This window comes from Pseudoliparis swirei, chromosome 7 (assembly GCF_029220125.1).
Source record: "Pseudoliparis swirei isolate HS2019 ecotype Mariana Trench chromosome 7, NWPU_hadal_v1, whole genome shotgun sequence".
In the NCBI taxonomy this organism is placed as follows: Eukaryota; Metazoa; Chordata; class Actinopteri; order Perciformes; family Liparidae; genus Pseudoliparis; species Pseudoliparis swirei.
Genome location: NC_079394.1, coordinates 23,931,234 through 23,958,759, shown reverse-complemented (window position 1 = coordinate 23,958,759; position 27,526 = coordinate 23,931,234). Strand labels below are relative to the sequence as shown.

At 42.4% G+C, this 27,526-nt stretch overlaps 1 protein-coding gene across 6 annotated transcripts; it reads left to right on the top strand.

Moving 5' to 3' along the window:
• Nucleotides 1–53: 53 nt before the first annotated feature.
• itga2.2 (integrin, alpha 2 (CD49B, alpha 2 subunit of VLA-2 receptor), tandem duplicate 2) lies at nucleotides 54–26,121 on the top strand. 6 transcript variants are annotated; one of them, XM_056419851.1, is made up of 30 exons: nucleotides 5,519–5,595; nucleotides 6,828–6,951; nucleotides 10,855–10,964; nucleotides 11,176–11,267; nucleotides 11,550–11,664; nucleotides 12,133–12,260; nucleotides 12,343–12,491; nucleotides 12,748–12,898; nucleotides 13,565–13,730; nucleotides 13,961–14,037; nucleotides 16,478–16,616; nucleotides 17,698–17,843; nucleotides 17,929–18,072; nucleotides 18,186–18,389; nucleotides 18,514–18,644; nucleotides 18,773–18,936; nucleotides 19,571–19,722; nucleotides 19,868–19,978; nucleotides 20,273–20,358; nucleotides 21,389–21,530; nucleotides 21,658–21,741; nucleotides 21,819–21,895; nucleotides 21,995–22,078; nucleotides 22,198–22,300; nucleotides 22,401–22,511; nucleotides 23,037–23,147; nucleotides 23,604–23,717; nucleotides 23,828–23,917; nucleotides 24,009–24,125; nucleotides 24,253–26,121. In XM_056419851.1, the coding sequence occupies exons 1-30, from the start codon at nucleotides 5,550–5,552 to the stop codon at nucleotides 24,346–24,348; spliced, it is 3,564 nt and encodes a 1,187-aa protein (XP_056275826.1). In that variant the 5' UTR covers nucleotides 5,519–5,549; the 3' UTR covers nucleotides 24,349–26,121. The 6 variants fall into 6 exon arrangements, 5 of the variants coding, with proteins under 5 accessions (XP_056275828.1, XP_056275826.1, XP_056275830.1 ...); XM_056419853.1 differs by lacking the exons at nucleotides 5,519–5,595; nucleotides 6,828–6,951 and adding an exon at nucleotides 54–713 and having other exon boundaries at nucleotides 8,741–10,964; nucleotides 24,253–26,119; XM_056419855.1 differs by lacking the exon at nucleotides 5,519–5,595 and having other exon boundaries at nucleotides 6,877–6,951; nucleotides 8,836–10,964; nucleotides 24,253–26,119.
• Nucleotides 26,122–27,526: the final 1,405 nt, after the last annotated feature.

Sequence of the window (27,526 nt, the reverse complement as noted above, 5' to 3'; positions counted from 1 at the left end):
CTGATTAGAAAACCCTTGTGCAATTATGCTAGCACAGCTGAAAACAGTTATTCAATTCAATTCAGTTTATTTGTATAGCCCAATTTCACAAATTACAAATTTGTCTCGGAGTGCTTTACAATCTGTACACATAGACATCCCTGCCCCAAAACCTCACATCGGACCAGGAAAAACTCCCAAATAACCCTTCAGGGGGAAAAAAAGGGAAGAAACCTGGAGGAGAGCAACAGAGGAGGATCCCTCTCCAGGATGGACAGATGCAATAGATGTAATGTGTACAGAAGGACATATTTAGAGTTAAAATACATTCAATGAATATGACAGAGTGTATGAATAGTTCATAGTAGGCATATTCCACGATGGAGACCTCCACGATCCATCAGGCAGATGGCGGTGGGGAGGAGGAGTGGGCGGAGTCTCAACAGTAGGCGGAGTCTCAACAGGACAGTGGCGTAGTCAGGAGCAGGAATTCCACGAGCCAGACCTCAATGATCCATCAGGCAGATAGGATCTATGTCGTCTCATAGGGTCCGATGACCCCATGAGACGTGAAGTCAAAAGGACTCCGGGGAGAAAGCAGAGTTAGTAACGTGTGATTGGGAGATGAAAATTCATCCTTAAGGAGAGAAAAAAGAGGAGATAGGTACTCAGTGCATCCTAAACGTCCCCCGGCAGCTATAAGCCTATAGCAGCATATCAAGGGGCTGGACCAGGTGAACCTGATTCAGCCCTAACTATAAGCTCTGTCAAAGAGGAAGGTCTTAAGTCTACTCTTAAACGAGGTGACTGTGTCTGCCTCCCGGACTGAAATTGGAAGCTGGTTCCATAGAAGAGGAGCTTGATAACTAAAGGCTCTGGCTCCCATTCTACTTTTTAAGACTAGGAACTACAAGTAGTCCCGCATTTAGTGAGCGTAGCTCTCTAGTGGGGCAATATGGTACTACAAGCTCCTTAAGATATGATGGTGCATCACCAATCAAGGCTTTGTACGTTAAGAGAAGAATTCTAAAAGTGATTCTTGATTTTACTGGGAGCCAGTGCAGAGCAGCTAGTGCAGGAGTGATGTGATCTCTTTTCTTAGTTTTAGTGAGAACACGAGCTGCAGCATTCTGGATCAACTGGAGGGACCTAAGAGACTTATTAGAGCAGCCTGATAATAAGGAGTTGCAGTAATCCAGTCTCAAGTAACGAACGTGAACCAATTTTTCTGCATCTTTTGAGACAAGATGTGCCTGATTTTGAAATATTACGTAGATGAAAGAATGCAGTCCTTGAGATTTGCTTTACGTGGGAGTTAAAGGACAAGTCCCGATCAAAGATAACGCCAAGATTCTTTACAGTGGTGTTGGATGCCAGGGCAATGCCGTCTACAGAATCCACATCACCAGATAATTGATCTCTGAGGTGCTCAGGGCCGATTAAAATTACTTGGTTTTGTCTGAGTTTAACATCAAGAAATTGCAGGTCATCCATGTTTTATGTCTTTAAGACATGCTTGAATTTTACCGAGTTGGTTGCTCTCCTCTGGTTTTATCGATAAATATAGTTGAGTATCATCTGCATAACAATGAAAGTTTATGGAGTGTTTCCTGATAATATTGCCCAAAGGAAGCATGTATAAGGTAAATAAAATTGGTCCAAGCACAGAACCTTGTGGAACTCCGTGATTAACGTTAGTGGTTATCGGCGTCATCGTTTACAAATACAAACTGAGATCGATCTGATAAATAGGATTTAAACCAAATTAGTGCCGTGCCTGAAATGCCAATCGACTGCTCCAGTCTCTGTAACAGGATGTCATGGTCAATGGTGTCGAATGCAGCACTAAGGTCTAACAAGACCAGGACAGAGAGGAGTCCTTTATCTGCTGCCATTAAGAGGTCATTTGTAATTTTCACCAGTGCTGTCTCGGTGCTGTGGTGTTTTCTAAATCCTGATTGAAATTTCTCAAATAAACTATTATGATGTAGAAAGTCGCACAACTGATTTGCGACCACTTTCTCAAGGATCTTGGAGAGGAAGGGGAGGTTAGAGATCGGTCTGTAGTTAGCCAACACCTCTGGATCCAGAGTGGGCTTCTTCAGGAGAGGTTTAATAACAGCCACTTTGAAGGAGTGTGGTACGTGGCCTGTTAGCAGAGACACATTGATAATATCTAATAGAGAGCCGCCAATTAAAGGCAAAACGTCTTTAAGCAGCCTCGTCGGGATGGGGTCCAAGAGACAGGTAGACGTGTTCGAAGTAGAAACCGTTGACGATAATTGGTCACGGTTGATGGGAGAACAGCCATCTAAATATACACCAGGGCATACAGCGGTTTCCAAGGCCATTCCACTTGAGGACAGATTGGCACTGGTTATGGGCAAGAGAATATTAATCTTGTCCCTAATAGTTAAAATCTTTTCATTAAAGAAGTTCATGAAGTCATTACCACTAAGGTTTATAGGAATGCTCGGCTCCACAGAGCTGTGACTCTCTGTCAGCCTGGCTACAGTGCTGAAGAGAAACCTGGGGATGCTGGTGATATAAGCTATAACTGGCCTTCCTTTGAGCTTGAAGTTTGTAGAACAAAATGAATACTTCAAATATTAATCATTATTTCTAACCTTGTCAATGTCTTGACTATATCTTCTATGAAATGTTCAATTCATTTGATAAATAAAAGTGTGAGTTTTCATGGAAGACACGAAATTGTCTGGGTGACCCCAAACTTTTGAACTGTAGTGTATATAATATATATATATATATATATACATAGAAGAGGTCCATATTTTATGATCAACAACTTGGTGAACCTTGTGTCAACCAATTGAAAAGATAAATGCCTCACACAACAACTCACTATGAGCAGTTTTCATGGAAACGGTTTCTCTGTTAAAAATAGTTCCAGTGAAAACTGTTGACAGTGTTGTTTTTTTGTAGACCATCCAGCAGAGGTGGAGTGTAAAAATACAAAAAATAGTTATAAAAAATGATCACCTAAATGTATATACTCCAAATAAATCCAGTCAAAAGTTGGAGAAAAACCAAAAAAAAATAACAAACACACGAAGAGCACCAGGAGCAGGTGGGAAACCTGCTTTTTTATAAGATTGTACAGTAATATACAGGCTTGTCCTGTGATTGTGAATGGTGTCCAGACGTCACATGATTCATGGCACTCCTCGTCTGTGGGGATTTTTAGATGACACACAGCCCCATTGTGTCACCGACCTGACCAGGAAAAACTCACCGCAGACTTTGCTCCTTCAACATCCGTCCTCAGCTCGTTCCCGATAGCTCAGCCAAGAATGTGTACAGATGAAGGAATGCAGCGTGCTCTTAAAGGGAGAGAGAGGGATTGGGGCTTTGTCTAAGTACCACCACGAGCCATTACCATTTATTTTCTTTTTTTAAATTAAAACTTCTCTGAAATGTGAATGGATCGGTTTCTTAAAGCAGGTCATGTCAACGCGGTTGTTGAAAAAGAAGGTCGGCCTCTTCCGGGAACCGAACCGCGTCACCGCACGCTTGTTTGTTATTGGCTCATTGTGAATGCTTGTTTGTTATTGGCTCATTGTGAATGCTTGTTTGTTCTTGGCTCATTGTGAATGCTTGTTTGTTATTGGCTCATTGTGAATGCGTGTTTGTTATTGGCTCATTGTGAATTCTCAAGGTGCTCCGGCTCACCGGACGACTAGCACCCGAATCAAGTCTGCACAAACAGAGGAGGGGGGTTGGGGGTTCAACCGCTGAATGAGGTTGTGCGTTGTTTGCTCCCGGGCCCCCCGAACCCATTGAATGGACTGAATCACATAGCTGACAACCCGACATCGGGAAGTCTAGAAATGGATGAGGAGGAGGTTTCCATTTGGATCGCTTTCCAACGGCGTTCGAAGACCAGCCTGTTAATGAATTGTTGTGGTCGTTGATCGTGAAAGCCACGCAGAGTTTGACAACGTACCAGTCTTACCAGTTATATGCATAACTGTGGTTAAGGGGTGTAAGTCAGGAGAGAAGTCCAGTCATTTTCTCATAGACTTCTATACAACCAGACTACTTTTTGCAACCAGAGCCCTCTGGTGGCCATTCAGGAGAATGCAAGTTTAAGGCACTTTATTACCGCCCAATCGTACCAGACTGTTGCTAGCTAGCTAACAAATGATCTTAACTCACGTCTCAAGCTCTAGTTGTACAATTCTATGTAAGCGCAGATGATATTTTGTTGCCCAGGAAAAAAAAAAAAGACAACTGTCATATTTAAATCTGCAATAATGACTTCTGAGTAATATCCAGACTTTTGCTTCCGTACAATGTGTCAAGCTCAAAAAGCGCAAACCCTATATTTCCCACAATGGAACCAAAAGCATCTTTTAGTGTTGACCCCCTTCCCCCCCTGCCCGCTAAATGCCCACCATCTTTCAAAATTCCACAACCCCCAGTTCACAATGCGGGCTTTCTGTTAAGAAACATCAAAGATGATGTCACCAGGATCAGACGGACTTCCTCCAGAGCCACAGAGGACATCTCACAGCCCCACACACACACAACACACTCTCTCTCACACACACACAAATACACACAGTATCTCCAGTGACTACTAAACTTTATGTTTAGTGTCCCTTTGATGTAAATGTTAAAAGTGTTACTGTAAACTGGAGTTACTCACTATGTGACATCACAGGGTGTAATAATCTGTCTGCTCGGCAACAAATTATTCCTTTCAAAGTCGCCTTTTGGAATGAAACCACTGATTAAAAATTGAATGTCCTTGAACTCGTTTTCCATCCCGCCAACGTCCTTAAAGTCTTTATAACATATGGTCCAATTACAAATCTCAAGTCTCACGTTGATTTATTCTATTGGACTACATTGTCGGGGTTAAGTTATGAATCAGTGCTCACATAAATGTATAGAATGTGAAACACACATTTTTCGTTTATCAAAAGGATTATTTTCGGGGGGTGAAAGCTCTTTTTCTTCTCTTTATTTTCTTGAGGGTAATAGTTGATAAGAATGTAGAATATTATTTTCAGTCATACTAGATTATATATATATATATATATATATATATATATATATATATATATATATATAGGCTATATTTATTATGTGTCAGATGGCTGAATAAAAATAGAACAAAAAAACATGTTGTGGCTGGAATGACGAATAACATAGATTGAAGCCTGATGTGTGTGCACTTGTTATCAACACAATTAATTTCATTTATAGAATTAGTTTCCTTTTGTTTCCATTTGTACTTTGATGACATTTATTTTAAATGTGTTACGTATAAATTAAACCTTAAGCAGTAAAATACGTTTTGAACCATGATTTCATCCGACTTCCCTTTACGCCCTGCAGCCACACCTAGAGAGAGGGGGGGGGGGGGGGGGTCAAAGTGTGGGTCGCGGCAGGTAAGAGGGCAGAGCGCGTGTCCATATTTAGAGAACGCGTCCGGCGCGTCACCGCCGCCGACTCCCAGCGCGTTACGCATGCCACGACTTTGACAAGTGCGCGCGCGCGGCTCCATTCAATCGGCTCACACCTAATGGACTATAGGGACGACAATGGAGTTCTCCTGGCGGCGCGTCTTCTTCACGGTGATCATTATCAGTAAGTACTCGCGTTGGGCTTCACACGCTGAACCTCGTTCCTTCCACCCGGAGAGTAAATGTTTTTTTTAAAAGAAGAAGAAAAAAAAAAGAGGTACATTATTTTCGCCAAATGAAAAGCGAAGATTTTGATATAGTTTTCAATCCTCAGTTTGAATGTGATTATGAAATACACATATTTATACGCGCACCTGAAGGCAGCCTTCTACTGCGCTGGAAGGGCTTTTTGTTTGGACATGTCCACCTCTCAAGTTTAACCACACAGAATGCCAACCCGCTCGGCTCACGTCCCAGAGTGCATCGCGTTCATCCGCGAGCCGTTCCTAAACGAGGCTCCATGCTGGGCACATTTTGATTTGCGCGTTTGGAAGTTGGAGAAGTGTTTTTTGTTGTTGTTGCAGAGGAGGCGCCGTGCTGCAGGTGAGCGGGCTGTGCAAGGGAAGGTCTCTCGAGTCCAGAGCCCATTCACATTCCTCCGGGGGGTGGGGGGGGGGGGTCTTGTACGGGCTTGTGGGTGTGATTCTGCAGGAAGACTCACTCGCTTGTTTTGGGGCTTTTCCGGGATGCGCAGCGTCTGTTGAGGCAATCTGAAAACACTCCACCAAGAGTCTTTGTGTGCTGCCGTGAGTCAAGCTGATGTGGGGTTTAAAAAACATGATTCAGCCTCTAACATCCACCTCTTCACTCACAGAGAGGAAGGCATGACGCCCCAAAACAACCAGTCCTGAAAACAGTTTTGTTTTGACTTTCAGATGCAAAATACTGTATATCTCAGTATTGTCCATGTATTTATACATACATGCCTACATACATATATGCATATATATATATATATATGTATACATGTTTATATGTGTATATATGTGTATGTATGTATTTGTATACATATGTATGTATATGTGTATACATAATTATATATGTGTATGTATATATGCGTATATATATATGTATGTATATATGTGTATGCATTTATCTGTGTGTATATATGAGTATATGTGTCTGTATATATACATATATATGTATGTGTATATAAATATGTATATATGTATTTATGTATACATACATACATATATACATATATATGTATGTATATATGTGTGTATGTATATATTTATATGTTTATACATGTTTATGTGTGTGTAAATATGCGTTTTTATGTGTGTGTATATATATATATATTTGTGATGTTGTTCAGTGTCCCTGTTATGCGACTCCACCTTTCTCCTCCACCAGCGGACAGACTCCGGCCTTCAGAGTCCTTTAACGTCGGCACCGCAGGCGCCAAGATTTTCAGCGGGCTGGCGGAGGAGGAGTTTGGCTACGCGGTCCAACAAGCGACAAACCACGAAGGCAAATGGTGCTGATTGGATTTTTTTTCTTCATTTCCTTCATAAACGTGTGACCTGTCTATGATGCGGTGTAAAGACTTCAAGTGGCGGTCCGGTTAACCATTCATTGAGTTAATATTTCTTTGTAAAGAGCAGTAGAGGCAGAAGATAATGACATCCTCAGGGTACGTGAATGTTACGCAGAGAGAAGTTTTATTGTCTCGCAAACATGGTGCAGACACACGTTCACAGGGCCAACCCGTCAATACAAGCCTGAATCCCAGGTGAAACAAGGTGTGGACTTGCTTCACGGGCATCAGTCTCGCTCCAGACTGACTGAGTTTCAAGCTGTTGACTGCAAACAAATAATAAGAAAAAAACCAACAAACATGTTCTAGTCTACTGGGTTGACGTCTCAAGGCTGTGCACGTCGTTGGTGTAAAGCAGGGGTCACCAACCCTTTTGACACCGAGAGCTACTTAAGGGTACAAAATAATCCGAAGGGCTACTTTCCCCGAAAAAATAATTAGCATAAATCACCTTTTTAATAATGAGCCGCCACACGACGTCCACGTGGTTTGATGAAACCTGAAGCTTTTATAACTAAAGTATATTGATTGTTCTGAACAACATTCTGATTAGGAACATAGATTGTGCCGAAAACACGTTCAGTCATATGAAAGATATTAAGAAGAATGGGTCCTCTGCACCCACTGTCAGTGTTCAGGCCCTAATATTAATAAGCAGAGTGGTTATGTTTGCGGGCGTATTTTATTAAAGCCCTGGTTATCCATTGTTAGAGACAGAATTTCAGGGTCATAGTGATATTTTATGCTCATTTGGACTCTATCACTGAGATAAAGATGAACTCGTTCAGTGTCTAATATCATTCAATGGAAACAAATATTACACTCACTAACCACTACTGACATTCTGTAACTACCTGAACTTACAGGTCGCTCTGTGCATCATTTACTTTGAGCTAAACTCGTTGGCTGTCGTCGTGACTCTTTGAGAGAGACGTTACTTGCAGAGCGAGAAAGCCAGCGCAGCAGCCTCCCCAAGGTCCTAGTGCCTGGGGATTTTGGCATTTTTGTTGTTGTTTTTTTGACAGAGCTCAATGTTGACTATTTTTAGAACATGACTTGCGGACGACTCACGCGGTCCCTGCGGGCGACCAGGTGCCCGTGGGCACCGTGTTGGCTACCTCTGGTGTCAAGAAACCGCCATGTTTCTGAATCTTTCAGCTGATTCGTGCATTTTGGATTTTGTTTCCGGTAGAAGTGCCTATTTTTCAGAAAATTAAAGGCTGGTTGCCGTGCAGAGATGCACCTGCTTATCAGCAGCATCTAGGTATTCTGTAAACCACCGTCCACGCCGCTACACCACAGCACAGCACAGCCAGCGGTCTATAATGTACCCAAAAACCATACTTGAGTAAAAGTAAAGATACTAGAAAAAGACTCCAGTCAAAGTAAAAGTCACCTATGAGAATACGACTTGAGTAAAAGTCTTAACGTATCTTGATCATTACTGCACTTAAGTATCAAAAGTCATTTTCAGATATTAAATGTGCTTGAGTATTGAAGCAGTATTGAAAGTATTGAAAGTACAAGTAAATGCTGTTAATAAGAAAGCAAAGGGTCAGAATTTTTTGAATGATGAAGTTTATTATTTTAAGTTTTGTGGCCACCATGATCAAGGGCAAGGAGTTGTTTTGAAAATAATTGGGTTGGCTGTGATCCATCCAGGAGCAACCATGATCAACATAAGATATTGTACAAAGGTATATTCTTGCTACTATGAACAATATGACAGGATGCACTGAGTACCTATCTCCTCTTTTTTCTCTCCTTAAGGATGAATTTTCATCTCTCAATCACACGTTACTAACTCTGCTTTCTCCCCGGAAGTCCTTTTGACTTTACGTCTCATGGGGTCATCGGACCCTATGAGACGGCATAGATCCTATCTGCCTGATGGATCGTCTGGGTCGTGGAATTCCTGCTCATGACTACGCCACTGTCCTGTTGAGACTCCGCCCACTCCTCCTCCCCACCGCCATCTGCCTGATGGATCGTGGAGGTCTCCATCGTGGAATATGCCTACTATGAACTATTCATACACTCTGTCATATTCATTGAATGTATTTTAACTCTAAATCTGTCCTTCTGTACACATTACATCTATTGCATCTGTCCATCCTAGGAGAGGGATCCTCCTCTGTTGCTCTCCTCCAGGTTTCTTCCCTTTTTTTCCCCCTGAAGGGTTATTTGGGAGTTTTTCCTGGTCCGATGTGAGGTTTTGGGGCAGGGATGTCTATGTGTACAGATTGTAAAGCACTCCGAGACAAATTTGTAATTTGTGAAATTGGGCTATACAAATAAACTGAATTGAATTGAATTGAATGAAGGAGTTGTAACAGTGTGTTTATAATTCTCATTCTGACTAGAGGATGTAGAAGGCAAATAAATAATAGCAAATAATCTCAACTTGATGCATCAGGTCAGAGTTTTGAGAAAGGACTCCTGGCTTGTAAACTCCTCTGGGCCTCTTTGAACACAAAGGTCTTCCATACCAGTGACGTGCATTGAGGTTCATGGTTGGTGAGGCACTGACTCCTTTAGTGTCAGATTTACAAATATATAAACCCAAAAGGGTAGCTTATTCAATTGGCTACTGGTTATTTCATGTCTCATCAGCATTCTCCACACACGCGCACACACGCACACGGTACATATTACAGATACAGGTAAGAACACGTTTGAAGCAAACCTTTTAGCTCCGGCGTTGGTCTACCTGTGTTAATCACGTCCACTTTTGACTGAAAGTCCAGTTTTGAGACATTTTTAAGCTTAGATATATAATCCTCTTCCATGTTGGCAGTCTGGCGCAGCAAAATACAAAAACAAACGGACTTGACTGGCCTGGCGCCTCAGCGTAGAAGAAGCAGCAACAAGTACCCGTTGGCTCACGAGTGCCCCCTTCTGTGAGGCAGAGTATTATCTGCCTCACCCTGCGCCTTTTCACTGCGGTTTTATTTCCCATAAGCAAAACTTAATGTCCCTTACAAACATTAAACTGTAATTGGTTAAAGACCTTAGCCAGACTGTGGAAAATCAGGGCAAATAAACATACCTGCAAACATTATATTGGCGACATGCAGAGATATGGCAACCCGCACGGGCCAACTGCATCATCAACCCAGTTTGTGATGGATTGCGCAATCAGAGGTTAGGCTCGACTCGTCGCCTCAACTCTCGTTTCATCCTGTATTTGAACAGGAAATAGGCAAATTTAGCGATTTTGACAATAAAATGTTCGAAATTAGTCATACATAAAGATCGGTGGACAAATATAAATATAAATTTGATGTTATCATTATTTATTTATTTTACTTTTTAAAAAACTTTTTTACTCATGATGACAGGTGAGGCTCTGTCATCAAAAATTAATAAATTCATCCATTGTATAACAGAGACTCCAAGTCGTGCAAAACTGTAGAAACGTGTCGTTTTGTCTGGATGTGGTCTGAGTCACAGTCTCACGGACGAACTCACCGCCTGGAGGTTCTGGGGGGACTTACGTATTTCCTTCACCGGTGGTTCTGCATTTTGTCTCCATCTTAAATAGATGGGTAGAGGAAGTGTTTGAAGACACTTCCCGTCTGTGAACTCGCAGAAACTTGTTTGCCGTTTCTTAAAACATTAAAAGAATGACACGGCGGACTTGTCGGCACACGCTTCCTGTTCCAGAGCGATGTTTACGCCGATCTTCTGCATCGCTCTGGGTGTTGCGATCGGCCCACACACTTTTAAAGTAGCAAACACCACGAGTCAGCATCTGTAGATTAGACGTTGAAGGATCGGGGATGAGTCTCGCGGACTGCTGAACCTTCGGCGATGAGACTTTTGAAATGTTTTATTTTGCAGGCTCCTGGTCAGCGCCCCGTGGAGCGGTTTCAGCCAAAACAGGAAGGGGAATGTTTACAAGTGTCAAGTCTCGGGCTCCAGAAACAGCTGTGACAAGCTTGACCTTCAAGGTACACACTAGTGTCTTGTTGTTTAACCTCTGACCTCTCCCACCAAACATTGGTCGTGCCATAAAACAAATCCAGGAGGTCTCCAAACATTTGTCTCTCTCTCCGTGTTGTTCTGTTCACACCGCTCATGATGATTGTGTACATCCCCGATTCAAACAATCTGAACTTTAATTTGAGAGCTGATTTGCTGTCTTTGCCACGTCATCCGCAGACTCTGTTTATATCCCCGATGTTAAAAACGTCAACGACGAGATGTGCCTGGGTTTGACTCTGACCCGGATGCCTGCAGTCAACGGTGTGATGGTACGTGTGTTCGCCCGTGTGCCTTTTTAAAAATCGACTCCTTGTCTTTGGGTTTTGCAATTTATGATGATATCGGCTTAGATGGAACATTGAAATGGTAAATATAAATAGATGCAGCAGCAGCGAAGTGTCGCTAAACAAAGACTTCAGCCACAGCAATGAACACAACACTTTGAAGATGACACAAGTCCAACTTGCAATCAAAAACTATGAATTTCACTGTTGATCCCAGTCGTGCGAGAGTGTTGGGAGCTTTTAAAAGTCTCCTCTCGTCTGATACAGATGTGCGGCCCTCTTTGGGGACAACGCTGTGGCGATCAGATCTTCTACCCAGGAGTATGTGCAAGACTGAACCCCCTCTTCCAACCTCAACCCGCCTTCTCTCCTGCCATCCAGAGTAAGATATGACTTTTAAATATATATATATATATATATATATATATTTAGTCTTAAAATATATATATTGATATGTATTATATATATGTTCGTATATATTTTTTATTTTATTTATATATATATATATATGCAATTATATAAATATATATATAATTATATATATATAATAACATATATATAATATATATATATAAATATATATGTAATTCTCTCTCTCTCTATATATATATTTATATATAATTATATAAATATATATGTAATTCTATATATTTTTTTATTACATATGTATTTAATATATATATATATAAATATATATGTAATTATATATATATATATATATATATATAAATATATAAAAATAAAATAGAAATATATACAAACATTTATATATATACACTATATTTAAATGTATATTTATATTTTTCCAATCCTCACCAATGCTCAAATGTTTCACTATGTGTCTTTCTAGCATGCGGAGGGCCGATGGACATTGTGATAGTTCTGGACGGCTCCAACAGCATTTACCCGTGGGCTCCAATGAACGAGTTCCTCCGGAAATTGATACCTGCACTCGACATCGGGCCCAAAAACACACAGGTAACGTCACGTTTCATCGACGGGGAGATTCAAGCAGGGGATGATCTCGTGGTCATTGTGCTGACGGCTGTCTGTGCTCCAGGTCAGCGTCATTCAGTACGGCGTTGAGTCCAAGTTTGAACTTAGACTCAACGAGTATAAAACCAAAGATGAGTTGTTGGCTGCGGTGTCCAGAATCACACAAATGTACGGCTCTTCTACCAACACCTTCCATGCCATCCAATATGCCAGGTTGGTGCTGCAGTAAAACTGCCTTTTCTGCATATCGGTTATTTGTTTAATCATGGATCTGGTTAATTGGCCCCCTAATAGTTACTATTCTGATCCATTCGTTCTGTCTTGTCCGTTTATGATCGAGATTAATCATCATTTTGATGCTGGTTTATAATTTTTTAAATCTCTTCGTCACAATTTCTATTATTTCTTTTTAAGCATAAAACCACAAACAGTAACTCAAAAGTGCCCACACTGCGTCTTCTCTCCTCAGTCAGTGGGGTTTCCACGAAAGCAACGGCGGTCGACCCGGCGCCGCCAAGGTGATGGTGGTCATCACCGACGGGGAGTCTCACGACAGGTCTTTCAGAGAGTATGTCCTCGCCGACTGTGAGAAGCAAGGAATCACCCGCTTCGGTATCGCTGTAAGTGATGCTCTGACATTTATTTCCAATTATATACTGTATATATTTATCGAAGTAAATGTAAATGATGCCTGCATCATGATGCTGATTCATATTGGATATCACATTAGAGCTCCTAATCAAGGTGAGGCAGTGCTTAAGCCACAGCAATTTGCTTGTATAATCAGTAATATAATCTGTTTACAAAATAATGACTACATCTTATTGTTTTTGAAATTATGGTGAAATCCCACCATTAATGTATTAAAAAACAACAACATTGAACTGACTACCCTGCTGCCACTAAACTGTGTATTAGTTGACGGTTGTATAACAGGAACATTCCATTTACAGTAAATAAACTGCAGGAAAACTGTAATATTCTGGGAACGATGCTGCGAGTATTCCAGGGTCCAGTCTATATAATACAGCAAATTACTGCAAAACTGCACTTTGTATTATTACAGTAATATAATGTAAAGTGGATTACAGTTGGACTACTGTAAAATGAACCCTGGCAACCCTGCTGCCAGTAGTTTACTTTTAATAATCTGATAATCATTACAAATGTTACATTTGCAAACATTTCTGATTGTTTTGATGTTTTTGTATGTGTTTAACGTTATTTACCTTGGACCTCTTTCCTGTTTTCTCTTTGCGATCCTAATTTGATTTTTTTCTCCCTAGGTCCTGGGTTATTACACCAGAAACAACATCAACACAGACAACCTGATAGAAGAAATCAAGTCCATCGCCAGCGTACCCAAAGAGAGGTACTTCTTCAACGTGTCGGAGGAGGCGGCCCTCTCCACCATCACTGGAGCGCTGGGCAGCCGCATCTTCAACATAGAAGGTGTGTGGTGTGAACGTCCCCCCTCTCGCTGGTGCACGGCCCGCAGTGTGTAATTTACTTGACGCCTTCAAACCCTCTTTCCGAAGCTCCTCGACCCAAAGCGTGTCACAACACGTCGGTCACAGCCGACATTTCCAAACAGATCAAAAGGAACTTTTTGTTCTCACTGATTCTGGATCTGCCCCACTGCTCTTGATTCTGGCGTTGACACGGTTCTCTGTTCCCACAAGGCACCGGGAAAGGGGGGGACAACTTCGAGATGGAGATGTCCCAGGTCGGATTCAGTGCTCACTACGCCAGCCAACAGGTACGGAGCGCCGCCTCGAAAACATTTTGTTTTCAAACTGCAGAAAATAAAGGCAACGTGGTTTAGTGGGAGAACGTGATGAAGGAAGTCCAGTGTGGAGGCCAAAATCAATGTGAGAGAATAAAAAAAATCGGGAAAGTTATCAAAGCAGCATTATTCTTCTCCGGAGGGTCAATGTTTTGCAAGGAAAAAAGTCATTTTAGGTATATGTTAAAGTATATATATTCATCGGTACCTGCTTTGTGCTGATGGATGAAATCAACAATTCTGCCGGCACGTATAATGTTTGTCTGTTTTCACTCTGCCACATACGGTGACTGTGACACTGCAGGAGAATAAATGACCTATTCCACATGTAGAGGCACACACCACTGGGGGGGCCACCGGTCTATGCTGTCAAAGCTATTGTCAAAGCTATTGTTAAAGTTCATACGAATCTCGAGCTGCCTGGTGCTTGTAAGAAGTATATAAATGTAATAAAAGCTTCTTCCGACTGGAAACAGCTGTTTTTACGATCTCTTAACCCTTGTGTTGCCTTAGGGTCATTTTGACCCGAATCAATATTACACCCTCCCCCCGCCTTTGGGTCATTTTGACCCGATTCAATGTTTCACCCTCCTGTTACCTTTATATTTACTAACATATTTTACCCTTTGGGTTCAATTTGACGCCAGCAATTAAAACCTCCAGAAAATTATTAGAATTAATATTGTTTTCCAAGTTTAAGTGTGAGGCACTCTATGTTTGTTTGTTGACTACCGAAAGAACACCGACATTAAACATTGAATGGGGTCAAATTAATCCAAATGTAATATTGATTTGGGTCAAAATGACCCTAAGGCAACACAAGGGTTAAGAGAAACCTACTACGTCCCAGAATCAATACATTTCATTCATACCCGAGTCATCCTATATTTATTATACCCAGAAAACATCTTACAATCAACATTACAGTGACAAAAACAATACAGTGATCATTTCAGGGAGTCAGGAAAGTACACAGAGAAGCCGCTGCACCAACCCACTTCACTTTGAACCAGTTTGGAAAAATAAGCGAAGACCACACCCACCGCGTCGTGTACTCCGGGGGCGGGCAGGCGGCGGTGTCTTCTTTTGTTTGCTGGCTAAGGAATAAGCGGATACAGTCAGAGAGATTAACACGCCGGTGGTAATGGCGCGCGAGCGCCCGCCGCGGACAGACAGGCAGATTGTATGGTGTTTTCTTTCTTCTTGGGCTGGCTGTCGGGGTGGTGCCGCGAATAATGTAGACTCGTAGACAAGATGAGGAAGACGGCATTTCATCCCACGTTGGACGAGCGTCTCATTTAACCGAGGCAGAGTTGTAGTTTAACACCTTCTCTGCTCTTCCATGTCCCGCCACTTCAATTAAATAAATCAAAAGTAGAGAGAGTTTTACACAATAACCTTATACAAGTTAACACAATTATTTAGCCAATTCAATTTGTGATTCTGTACCGCCACCAGGTCCATATTCAGAGTACGAAACCCACTCACAGCTTTGGCCACCGCTTGATCTTGTTCCATTTGAACGTCTTCCCACAGAATTTATACTACGGTGTACTCCGTTAGTCAAAAGATTGATCATCTTGTTGCTGAAGCAAGCGTCCACGAAAGCTTGAAGCATATGGCGTTCAACTAATCTCACAGCTCTGTGAGCCGAGCATTCTTACTTGAACACGTCTACCTGTCTCTTGGACCCCATCCCGACGAGGCTGCTTAAAGCGTTTGCCTTTAATTGGCGGCTCTCTATTAGATATTATCAATGTACCAGACGCACTGGTGAAAATGAAAGTACAAATGACGATCGATCTCAGTTTGTATTTAAACGATGACGCCTCGGAGATCAATTATCTGGTGATGTGGATTCTGTAGACGGCATTGCCCTGGCATCCAACACCACTGTAAAGAATCTTTGGTTCAGCGTTCGTTACTTGAGACTGGATTATTGATTGGTGATGCTCCATCATATCTGCTGCGGGGACGTTTTAGGATTATGAGACGGCATAGATCCTATCTGCCTGATGGCCCACTCCTCCTCCCACCGCCATCTGCCTGATGGATTACATCTATTGCATCTGTCCATCAAGCTCCGAGACAAATTTGTAATTTGAATTGAATACTTTCTCCTATGCTTTCCTCAATACATTCTTCAGACTATCCCTTAGTAATTATCATATTTTATATATTCATTTAAAACATTTAAAACACACTCATTTACATGTGCAAGTACATATAAAATCCACTACAAATCTACACTCTGCAAATACGTGATACTGACTTAAATAGGACTGTCACCCTCATTCGCTGCCGCTATCAATGTGGTCACGGAGTCGCACCGGCAACCCCTTTCCCAGCAGTGATCCGCGGTTGTGTTTTGCGTATTATCCGCTGACTGGTCTCCGACCTGTGCCGTTTTAAGGATGTGATGATGCTGGGAGCGGTGGGGGCCTACGCTTGGAGCGGGACTGTCGTCCATCAAAAGGGGTCGAAAGCGAACGTTCTCCCCTTCTCGGCCTTTGCGGGAACACTTCAGGACAGAAACCACAGCTCGCTACTGGGTACGCGTCTACAGTTCGTCCTCTGCTTCTCAGCCGGCTCAGCGCCGCATGTGTCAGCTGATCACTGGACTGTGAGGCGGAACATCCTCGAAAAATGTTTGCAGCATCTGTACTGATTATTCTATAGAGATATTAAATAGAAGCTACATAGTTTAGAGCGAGCGTATACTTACATATTTAATATATATATTCTAACATTTCTAACACCATACATTATCTCCTTTTTCTGGCCATTATTGGTTTCATGATGGCACTTCGTTTGGATTGTTAGGATAATAACTGTATGCTCCATCCTCAAATTATAATTAATTAAATGAAAGTTTAAATACACGCGTTGTGCGTTCAGATGTATATTACTGCAGTGACACTGTTACAACGGCTGGCCTAAGCAGAGGGGTGGAAGAAGTATTCAGATTATGCACTAATTATTTATATAAAAGTGAATACTATGGTAGCATTAGATGTTAAAATGTACATAACAATGACAAGTTCAGCATTCCAAACATGACTTAAGTTGAAGTGAAGTAAAATCAAGTAAACATACACAAGTGTCAGAAAATGTCAGAAGAAATTACATAAAGTATACAAAATATTAATTCTGCAGATTGCAGGCTGTCAAGTTCATTGTTTTAATTTAAATTTATATATATATATATATATATATAGTAGGCGTGTATAAAACCATCTTGGTCTCCTTCTCGCTGTTGTTGACCTCGTTGTACGTGTTGAAGCAGGAACACTTACCCTGTTATTTTTCTTGTTATAGAGTTTAGTGAAATCTCTTACATCCCAGAATAGTTGCACCCAGTCTACGCCTGCCTCGAGGTCTAACCAGCCAGAGTAATGTGTGTGTGTGTGTGTGTCAACACCTTTGTGTTGATGTAAATTAACTAGTAAGCATAAAAAATAAAACAGAACAAAAAAAGTTCTATGGGGGGGTCAAAGTAAATGTAGCATAACAAAATGGAAATGCTCCATCGAGTCCACCACTTGAATACATTTAGCTGTCACTGTTTAAGTAAAAAGTGTTCCCAAGTTCAGATGTCGGCTACTTAAATTTGGTATTTACGGTCATTTTCAGGTTATTCTGTCACCACGCTGAGCGACGGGCTCACAGAATACTTTGTGGCCGGCGCACCTCGCTCCAACCACTCGGGACAAGTTATCGTCTACACCGTCAACGCCCAGACGCAACCTGCCATCATCGACTCGGAGAGAGGGAAACAGGTACTGACAGCAGAGGGACGTGGTCGTCACGTTTTGTCCCCCAGGAACCGACTTGTGTAAACGGCTGCTTCTTGTTGTCCTATAGATCGGGTCGTACTTTGGCAGCGTCCTGTGCCCCCTGGACGTGGACAGAGACGGGGTGACGGACCTCCTGCTGGTTGGTGCGCCCATGTTCATGAGCGATCTGAAGCGAGAGGAAGGCAGGGTCTACCTCTTCTCTGTCACCAAGGTGAGAAAAAAACGGGCGATATTCTCAAAGCTGGATTTCATTTGTAGTTTTTGTGCAATTGAAAGGAACTGGAGCGCCGTATCCATCATATTCTCTGTTGTAATGACCTGAAGGGTATACTGAACGAGCAAGGATTCCTCAGTGGTCCGCCCCCGACTGAGAACGCGCGCTTTGGGACGGCCATCTCTGCCGTTCCGGACCTGGACCTGGACGGTTACAACGACGTTGTGGTTGGAGCTCCTCTAGCGGACAGCGGGAAAGGCGTCATCTACATCTACAACGGGGAGAAGAAGGCCTTAAACAAGCAGTTCTCACAGGTGCGGAGAGGAATTCGTATCTGACTGACCGAGGAGGCCGTTTGTCCTAAACAAACTATAAAGTGTCTCATTTAGTCTCTTCGTAATAATGTGAACGATGATCATTGTTGATAATCTCTTCCAGAGAATCTTTGGCTCCAAACTGGATCCTCAGTTGCGGTATTTTGGAAGGTCCCTAGATAGCTACAAAGATCTGAATGGTGATACGATCCCTGACATCTCCATTGGCGCATATGGCAAAGTGGTGCAGCTCTGGTAAGTTTGGCAACCTGTAATAAACTGAGTGATTAGAAAGTGGGTAAATATTGTCATGATTGGCCACATTATATCATAGTCGACATTGGATGCTCGTAATCATTTCAAACGAGCACTTTGATTTTCAGGTCCAGAGGAGTGGCGTCCGTCTCGGCTCAAGCTTCTTTCAACCCCAATAAAATCGACATCTTCAGCAAACCCTGCAACGTTAATGGCCGAAAGCTTTCGTGTTTCAACACCAACCTCTGCTTCAGAGCTGCGTTCAGGCCCAAGAAGCCTGTGGGACCCATTGGTAAGTCTGATTACCTCTTCTCAAGAATAAGTAGATTGCTGTTCCTGAAAGGTGCTAAATTCAGCAAACAACTATTAACTACGTACGGATGTACAAGTAATGGCGTTACTGCATGTAACTTCCTGCATGCTCCACTGGCTAGCGAATAGGCGCCATTTTGCTCTTGCGGTTAGCACAGGTAGCGTCGTCCTGATCCCACAACCCTGAATTTAGAATTTAGGGCCTTTTTTAAAGCTTTGTTTACTTTCTTGCCGGGAGTCAATGTGGAAATCGAAACCCACTCGTGTCTTTATAGTAAATACGGAGATAAAGCCACGAGCCGGTTAGCTTCGCATAACACAACAACTGAAAGCGAGCGAAGCAGTTAGCACCTCGTTAAAAGTGACAAGTGACCGTTTACTGGTCGGTGGATTTGCTTTCGGACAGAGCCAGGCTGGCTGGTTGCCCATGTTTTCAGTCTTGATGCTAAGCTAATGGGTGGCTGATATAGAGCCTTATATTTAGCGACATGAGAGTGGCATCAATCTTCTCGTCTAACTCTCGCGCAAGAAAAGCAAAATGGGTGTATTTCCCCAAAAAATCCCAAGATGTTCAAATCCCACCCTCCCAAATATTCCACTATTCTTCCTTTCAGATATATCCTACACGCTGACTCTGGACGCTGACCTGCAGGCTTCACGAGTGACGTCAAGAGGACTGTTCACTAAAAACAATGAACGCCTCCTCACAGAAAAAGCGAAAATATCCTCTGCGCCCCTGTGTCTGGACTACCAGGTTTATGTTCAGGTAAGGGATGAAAAACACCTGTTTTGCAGTCAGTAAATAAGACGTGTAGAGATATTACTTCATATTTCTTTGTTGGCCACGCCCCACTCCCCCAAACAATTATTTGGAATGCAATCTGCTGATTAGTCCGTTTATTCTTCAACAGGAGGCTCCAGACTTTGTCAATTCCCTCAGTCTGAAAGTAGAGGTCGAGCAGCAGAATGCAGACGTGAACCCCGTCCTCGATGTGTCAGCTCCAATGGCCTGGGAGTTCTTTGTAAGTGACTTGTACAGCACACACATACAGAGTGGCCTTGGTCTTCAACAAAAAGGTCCACGGGAAACAGATCAGGAGACGAAGACTTTGAATGTAGTCGTTAGGGAGCAAAACTGTCTGCGCGGTCATTTCAAATGACACGGTGTGTGATGATCACTGGCTTTTCAGTACGCAAGCTCTCATATTTACACACTTCGTGTTTCCCAGCTACAAGATTAAAGTCCATCCAGTGCAGTAAATCTATCCTAGATGCCCCTCACGTGACGTGAGTGTGATGCTCGGTTGTCCTTTCAGGTCCCATTCACAAAAGAGTGCGGCTCGGACGAAGTGTGTGTCAGCGACCTGGTGCTGAGCGTGAAGACGGACACGAGAGCTTCCAGGTGAGAATCGCTGACCTTGTGAAGTGCAAGATGTAGCGTGTCATACTTGCTGTACATTTATATAGACAGTTAAACAAGATAATAATGTATGTGTCATGGTTTCACTTGATGTTTGATGGTTCTGTATCTTCAGGATAAAGGATGTTTGTTGTTGTTTATAAATATGGGTTTCTTTTTTCCTGGGGCTCGAATGCTTTGATGTGAAACTGATTGTTTCACATCCGTCAGCTGCTGATTCTCGACGGCCCTGATGCATCCCATATTTACTCTCACATTTTCACATGGTGGTACACATTCGAAGCAGCTCCTGGAGGCTGTACTGAGCTCACCTTAATGACCAGCTAATATTAAAGTGCTGTGGTTTTGTAGCTGAAGAATGTATTGTACCTTTTAGGGTTCAACTTCATGTTCAGTCTGCATTTACAGATGCTGGTGAGAAGTAGAAGAAAAAAGAGAAATTCCGAAAATCTTTACAACGATACTGTCACGCCGACGTCGCAGGCAGCGAGGTGCAGGAGCTCATGCGCAGAGGAATCGAGGACTCAGTGTAGATTAACAAAAAGGCGCTCTTTAATGAGGCAAACGTTTCCACACAAAAAACAAAGTCCAAAAAGGGGCAGGCAGAGAATCGGGGTTCAGGGCAGGCAGGCAGGCAGGATCAGGTAAACGCACAAAAGACAGGGCGAAGAAAGACAACAATCCAGCAACAGACAAGGGAAAGAGTGGCACAATATATAGGAGGGAAAACAGGTGTACGACATGGAAACAGGTGTATGACATGAGACGGTAACGAGACGAGAGTGGCTGAGGACAGGTGCAGGGAATGACATAATCAAGGAGACAGGAGAGGCTGAGGGCAGGTGAAGGGGATGAAACAACCAAGGAAACAGAGGAGACACAGAGTATAGAGTCGACACACAGAGTAGACAGAGGATACACAGAACAGAGCTTTACAGATACGAATAAATCTCCCACAGCTGACGGGGAAAGATCCCTCTGAAAGCTCCTTCCTGTTCCTCTTGCGTCACAGCTCGGCTCCCGTCCTGGTCGGCGCCAACAACCAGGAGCTGTCGTTCAAAGTGGTCGTGAAGAACAGGAAGGAGAACGCGTACAACACTCGGGTCTCAACGACGTTTTCCGGCAACCTCTTCTACTCGTCCGTCTTCCCTCCCGTGAGTGGAAAAAGTTGCACATTACACACAGAATCAATGTAGATCGCCACAACCCCCCTCAGCATAATGTGTGTGTGTCATAAAGCCACATGGCAGTTATTTACTGTTCCGATTTATGGATTCACAGATGGACGAAGTCGAATGCACCTCGACGCAAACACAGACCGTCAGCTGCCAAGTGGGATACCCGGCATTAAAAACAGACCAAGAGGTTAAGTGCAAGGAAAAACACAAATATTCATATTTGTTGGCCACGCAAATGTATTTTAACTGTCATTTGAATTGCAGGTGAAATTTCAGATGAATTTCGATTACAATCTCGAACAGTTGCAAAACCGAGCTGAGGTGAAGTTTGAGGCCAAGAGGTACGCTGGTATAGTTAGAAATAAATGTAAAAAAAGAAAAGATTGTGACTTAATTAAAATGGTCAACCTTGTGATATTGTTCTGTACCTTTATTTAAAGTGATGGTAAAGAGGAAAGACCTGCAGACAACACGGTGGACATGTCCATTCCTGTGCGATATGATGCAGGGATTGTTTTATCGAGGTGATTTTGCTTTTTTGTCAGTTCCATTTTCTTTCTACTTTATTTCTCTCATTTTAATCGCACCCTAGAATCGACAGTCGACCAAACTCATAACCGCCGTGCTCTCTTTGGTCCCCAAGGCAGTCCAACATCAATTTCTACGTGGCCGATGTCGCCGTTCCCGTAGTAACAACTGTGAGAAGCCTCGATGACATTGGCCCAGAGTTCAACTTCACGGTGAAGGTGCGATTTGATGATGAACGTCACAATCTCAATTCCTCATTGTATTTGTCACGTGTTGGTTATGAAGACATATATCAATTAAAACAAATTGCATTTGAAGGTTTCAACAAGTAACTTCCCCGTCAGCCTCCTGTATCTGACCGTCGCTCTGCCGGTGACCACGAAAGGTGGAAATCCGCTCCTCTACGTCACTGGCGTGGACACGCAAGTTGTGAGTTACCGGGAATGACCAAACACCGGGGGCTTTTTAAAGAGTTTAAATACCCAGCTCACGCCGGACAGTGCTTCGGGGGTGACCAAAATACACAATAACACAAGACTTGTTCAATTTTAAGCCATTGATGCCTGCATTAAATGTTTATTTATTAATTATTATTAATATTATTATTATTATTTTAAACAATTTTTTACTTTTTTAATTTCTTTTAAATGTCTTGGTTTAAATTAGAAATGTCCTGTCTTAATGTTTTCATACATGTTTTTACCGACTTAATTTTGTTTTATGTTTTTACAATGACAACAAATATCTTTACCTTACCTTACCTTAAATGCATTCATAAAGGCCCTAATTCACACCCCAATATGAAATGTAGTACATTAAACATTAAAGACTTGACACAAATAAATATCGAAAGCCAAGTTTAGGAAAAAAAAGAGAAAAAAGGAAGAAATCAGATTTTTAAGTGTGTGATTTAAAGTGTCGTGTGGTGACTGAGTTCACGCTCTCCGCCTGCAGGGCGGCGCTTTCAGCTGTGACGCCAGCAGCCTGGTGGATCCTCTGAAGATCGGCGTGAAGAGCCACACCGCCTCCTTCTCCGAGGAGAGTCTGAGAGGCACGGAGAAGCTGGTCAGATGTTCTCGCCTGCTTGCATTTATTTTGAGGCGCACCTCAAAACCTAGAGCACATTTCTCAATATTGTGATTCAATAACCCAGGAGTGATGTTATATAATATTCTCCTATATCTGTGATTTGCTGAATATTTCAGGTCCCTTTATATTTTCTATCAAACTTAATTATTAAGTTACAAACTGCATGAAAAGATGTTATTTATCGTCATGTTTTATGTGTTTGAATATTTGACTTTACTTTAGTTGATATTGTCTCCTTTTTATACCTTATTAATCAGCTCAAATCCTACCATTTAATCTAATCTCAACTGTTGAACATACATTATTGTCTTGTTTTTTTTAAATAACCCACATGCAGAATAAAAGTATTTTTTGTATTATTATCTTGGGTTGCACTGTAATGTACTGTTGTGTACTGATTTTTGCTGTTGTTGTTGTTGTTGTTGTGTGCAGGACTGCAAGAGTGCAAAATGCGAGTACATGAAATGCATCCTCAAGGACACGGAAACTAAAAGCGACTACTTCGTGAAGGTCAAAACGAGGATCTGGAGTGGCACATTTATCTCGGTATAAATATACGTCCGATGATACATGTGTATTGCTTTATTCCTTTACGACTGGTTGTTTGTGTCTGCTTGTATCCACTCAAGTTGTAATGGCGCTCTCACTTGTGCTAGGCCGCATATCAGACCGTCGAGCTGACCTCCGAGGTCGATGTCGAGACCCCGAACCCCGACCTGCTCGTCATCGGCCTCAAGCGGCTGCCGGTGAGATTTCCGTGCTTCGCATCGGTGTCATTAGCATTAGTGTCATGTGGCGCCCGGCGTGAGACGCACCGTGTCCCTCCTCTCCGTCCAGGTGGTGGTGACCATCAGCAAACTCGGAGAGAAAGGCGAAGTTCCGGTGGGAGCGATCGTCGGCAGCGCGATCGCCGGACTGCTGCTGCTGGCTCTCGCCGTCGGGCTGCTCTGGAAGGTGATGGAATATTTAGGGAGAATAACACTGATTAATAAACCTCCTCTGTGTCTTTCATAGAAATGCGCAGCTTTCTGGATCAAGAAATCTCGACTTGTAAACTGAATCCCTTTTTTTACTTTTTTAGTTCGGGTTTTTCAAAAGAAAGTACCAGCAGCTTCAGAGGGAGGCCGATGATGAAGACGATGAGCAGAGCCACCCACATGTAGACGAGGTGCTGTGAGCTGAGGAGAACCCCCCCCCCCACACACACACACACACACACACAGTGGAACACTGGCAACACGTCACGGCTTCTCGTGAAGTGCAAACGGACTGCGGCTCAATCACTGGATCGGCTAATTTAATGGAGGCTTTTCAGTTTGTGGATGACTGGGATTCAAACCTCTGTCCAATTTTTCAATTAAAATTCAATTCAGTATATTTTGTATAGCCCGATATCACAAATTACAAATTTGCCTCAAAAGGCTAAACAATCTATACACATTCAATATCCCTGACCGGATCAGGAAAAACTCACAAGAAATATAAAAAAACCTTGAGTGAAGAACCCTTCAGGAGAGCAAGAGGAGGATCCCTCTCCAGGATGGACAGAAGACATGATGTCATGTGTACGGAGTTACAACACATTCAATGAATATGACAGAGTGTATGAATATGTATTTAACTTTCCTTTTTTTTAATACATTGATTACTTCGTTGTTTTAGCTTTGTGGACTGTACATCCCGGTGACTGTTCTGACTTTGTAAGAACTGTATTTTTATCGCGGATTAAGTTGTTTTAGAGTTTTACACTGGAAAGGCATCTACCCAACGCCTTGTGTTTATACAAACTTTTTCTTGCCGAAACAATAGCTATCCTGTGACGAGTGAAATCTGTCGCTGTGTTTGTACATTCTGTAAGATAAAAATGATGATCGTTCATATTGGGTTTTATTATGAAAAGATTAGAGGCAATATGGGTCAATGGAATAGCTACTTGTGTTGTTGTTGTTGTTGTTTTGTTCTTGAATATTGTTGTTGTTTTTTACCACTTGTGGCACAACTTGTGTGCACATTTAAGTAGCATATTTTGTTTTCATTATGTGCGGATAATTGTTTCTCGATTAATGTTTTATTTGCCTCTTCAATTTCAGAAAATTGTTTCAAAACTAAAGTGACCAAAAACAAAAAATAGCACTTTTCTTTTCAGAACGCAGATTGATTCAATTCAATTCAGTTTATTTTGTATAGCCCATTCTCACAAATTATAAATTTGTCTCAGAGTAATTTACAATCTGTACATATAGACATCCCAAAACCTCACATCGGATCAGGAAAATCTCCCAAACAACCCTTCACGGGGGAAAAAGGAAGAAACCTTCAGGAGAGCAACAGAGGAGGATCCCTCTCCAGGATGGACAGAAGAATATATGTCATGTGTACAGAAGGACAGATTAGATTTAAAACACATTCAATAAATATGAAAGAGTGTATGGATAGTTCTAGTAGGCATGGACCACGATCCAGACCTCCGTGCAGTGCCGCTGCTTCAGCTAGCCATGTTGGTGCCCTAAGCAATTAAACATCTCTCTTTTTCTGCCTGTTTTGTGATATAAATGCCTAAAAGGTGCCTAATATTTCTATACTGAAATAATATCGGCATTATAATTATTATAACTATGGTGATTTTTTTCGTTGCCTATTTTTGGTGCCCCCTCAGGACTTGCTGCCCTATACGTACAGCTGTAGCTCAGTGGGGTAAGAGGGCTGTCCTGCAACCGCAAGGTTGTGGGTTCGATCCCCGCTCTCCCCATTAGTTGCAAGTCGAAGTGTCCTTGAGCAAGGCACTGAACCCCCAGTTGCTTCCCGGGTGCATCACTGCAGCCCACTGCTCCTTAATAACTAAGGATGGGTTAAATGCAGAGAACATATTTCATTGCATTTAGTCATTGTACTCTGTGCAATGACTAAAGATAGATTGAATCCAATTGAATTGAATCCAATAAAGTGTAATGCGCATAATGGGAGCGCACTCAAAAAAATGACTCATTGGATGAACTCAATTAAAGTGTTGGCAGGTTTTCCATCCAATAATTATAAGCAACTCCAACTCAAATTTAGCACATCAGTGAAATAAAATGTAATTAAGTTAGTCCAACTCATTTGTATCAAATACATCTAAAATAAAATTACGATATTCATTAAATTAAATTATTTGAGTTTGTCCAACTCAAAATATAAATTACAAATATTCCTTTCCATTATCCATACCGCTTATCCTCATTAGGGGTGCTGGAGCCGACCCCAGCTGACATTGGGCGAAGGCAGGGGACACCCTGGACAGGCCGCCAGTCCATCCAGGGCACTATAGAGACAGACAACCATTCACATTCACACCGATGGGCAATTTAGAGATCAATTAACCTGACTGCATGTCTTTGGACTGTGGGAGGAAGCCGGAGAACCCGGAGAGAACCCACGCTGCCACGGGGAGAACATGCAAACTCCACACAGAAGGACCGCCCCGACCGGGACGACAGTGCTAGCCATTAAGAGTTCAGCTCAAAACATAACTCATCAAATAACTTCTGTTTAGATGGAGAATATCTGGAGAAATAATTCAACCAATCTTAATCCTTGAGGCTCAGATTTGAACCAGGAAGAGGGTGTAACAGTGTTACTGCTGAAGGCTCTGTGTATGTGTTGAAACACTAAAAAGCAATTTGGAGTCAACAGATCATCCAACCTGCATATTTAAAATATTGAGGACACCAGGAGTAAACCCACACAGGGAGAACATGTAGTCTCCAGGCTGAGAGGTGACAGTGCTGAGCAGGGTGCCCCCCAGTTATAGACAAGTTACCTTTGATTCAATAATAGATCCAAGGGGGCCATGCAGAGAGGGGATGTAAAGAAAGGAGAGGAGATGAGGATCAGAGTGAGGATGTAAAGAAAGGAGAGGAGATGGGGATCAGAATGAGGATGTAAAGAAAGGAGAGGAGATGAGGATCAGAGTGAGGATGTAAAGAAAGGAGAGGAGATGGGGATCAGAGTGAGGATGTAAAGAAAGGAGAGGAGATGAGGATCAGAGTGAGGATGTAAAGAAAGGAGAGGAGATGGGGATCAGAGTGAGGATGTAAAGAAAGGAGAGGAGATGAGGATCAGAGTGAGGATGTGTGCTAGCAGCTCACACGCCTGTTGAAGAGGCTCTAACAACTCTTCAACCATTACAGCCTCAGAGAATAAGGTATCCAGCTCCTGCTCTGAGTGAGGGTTGAACATCTGTGTATTTCTAACATTCTCTCTCTCTCTCTCTCTCTCTCTCTCTCTCTCTCTCTCTCTCTCTCTCTCTCTCTCTCTCACACATATGAAGTACTTTACCAATAGAGAGTTGAGGTGAGCAATAAGCCGTTACATGT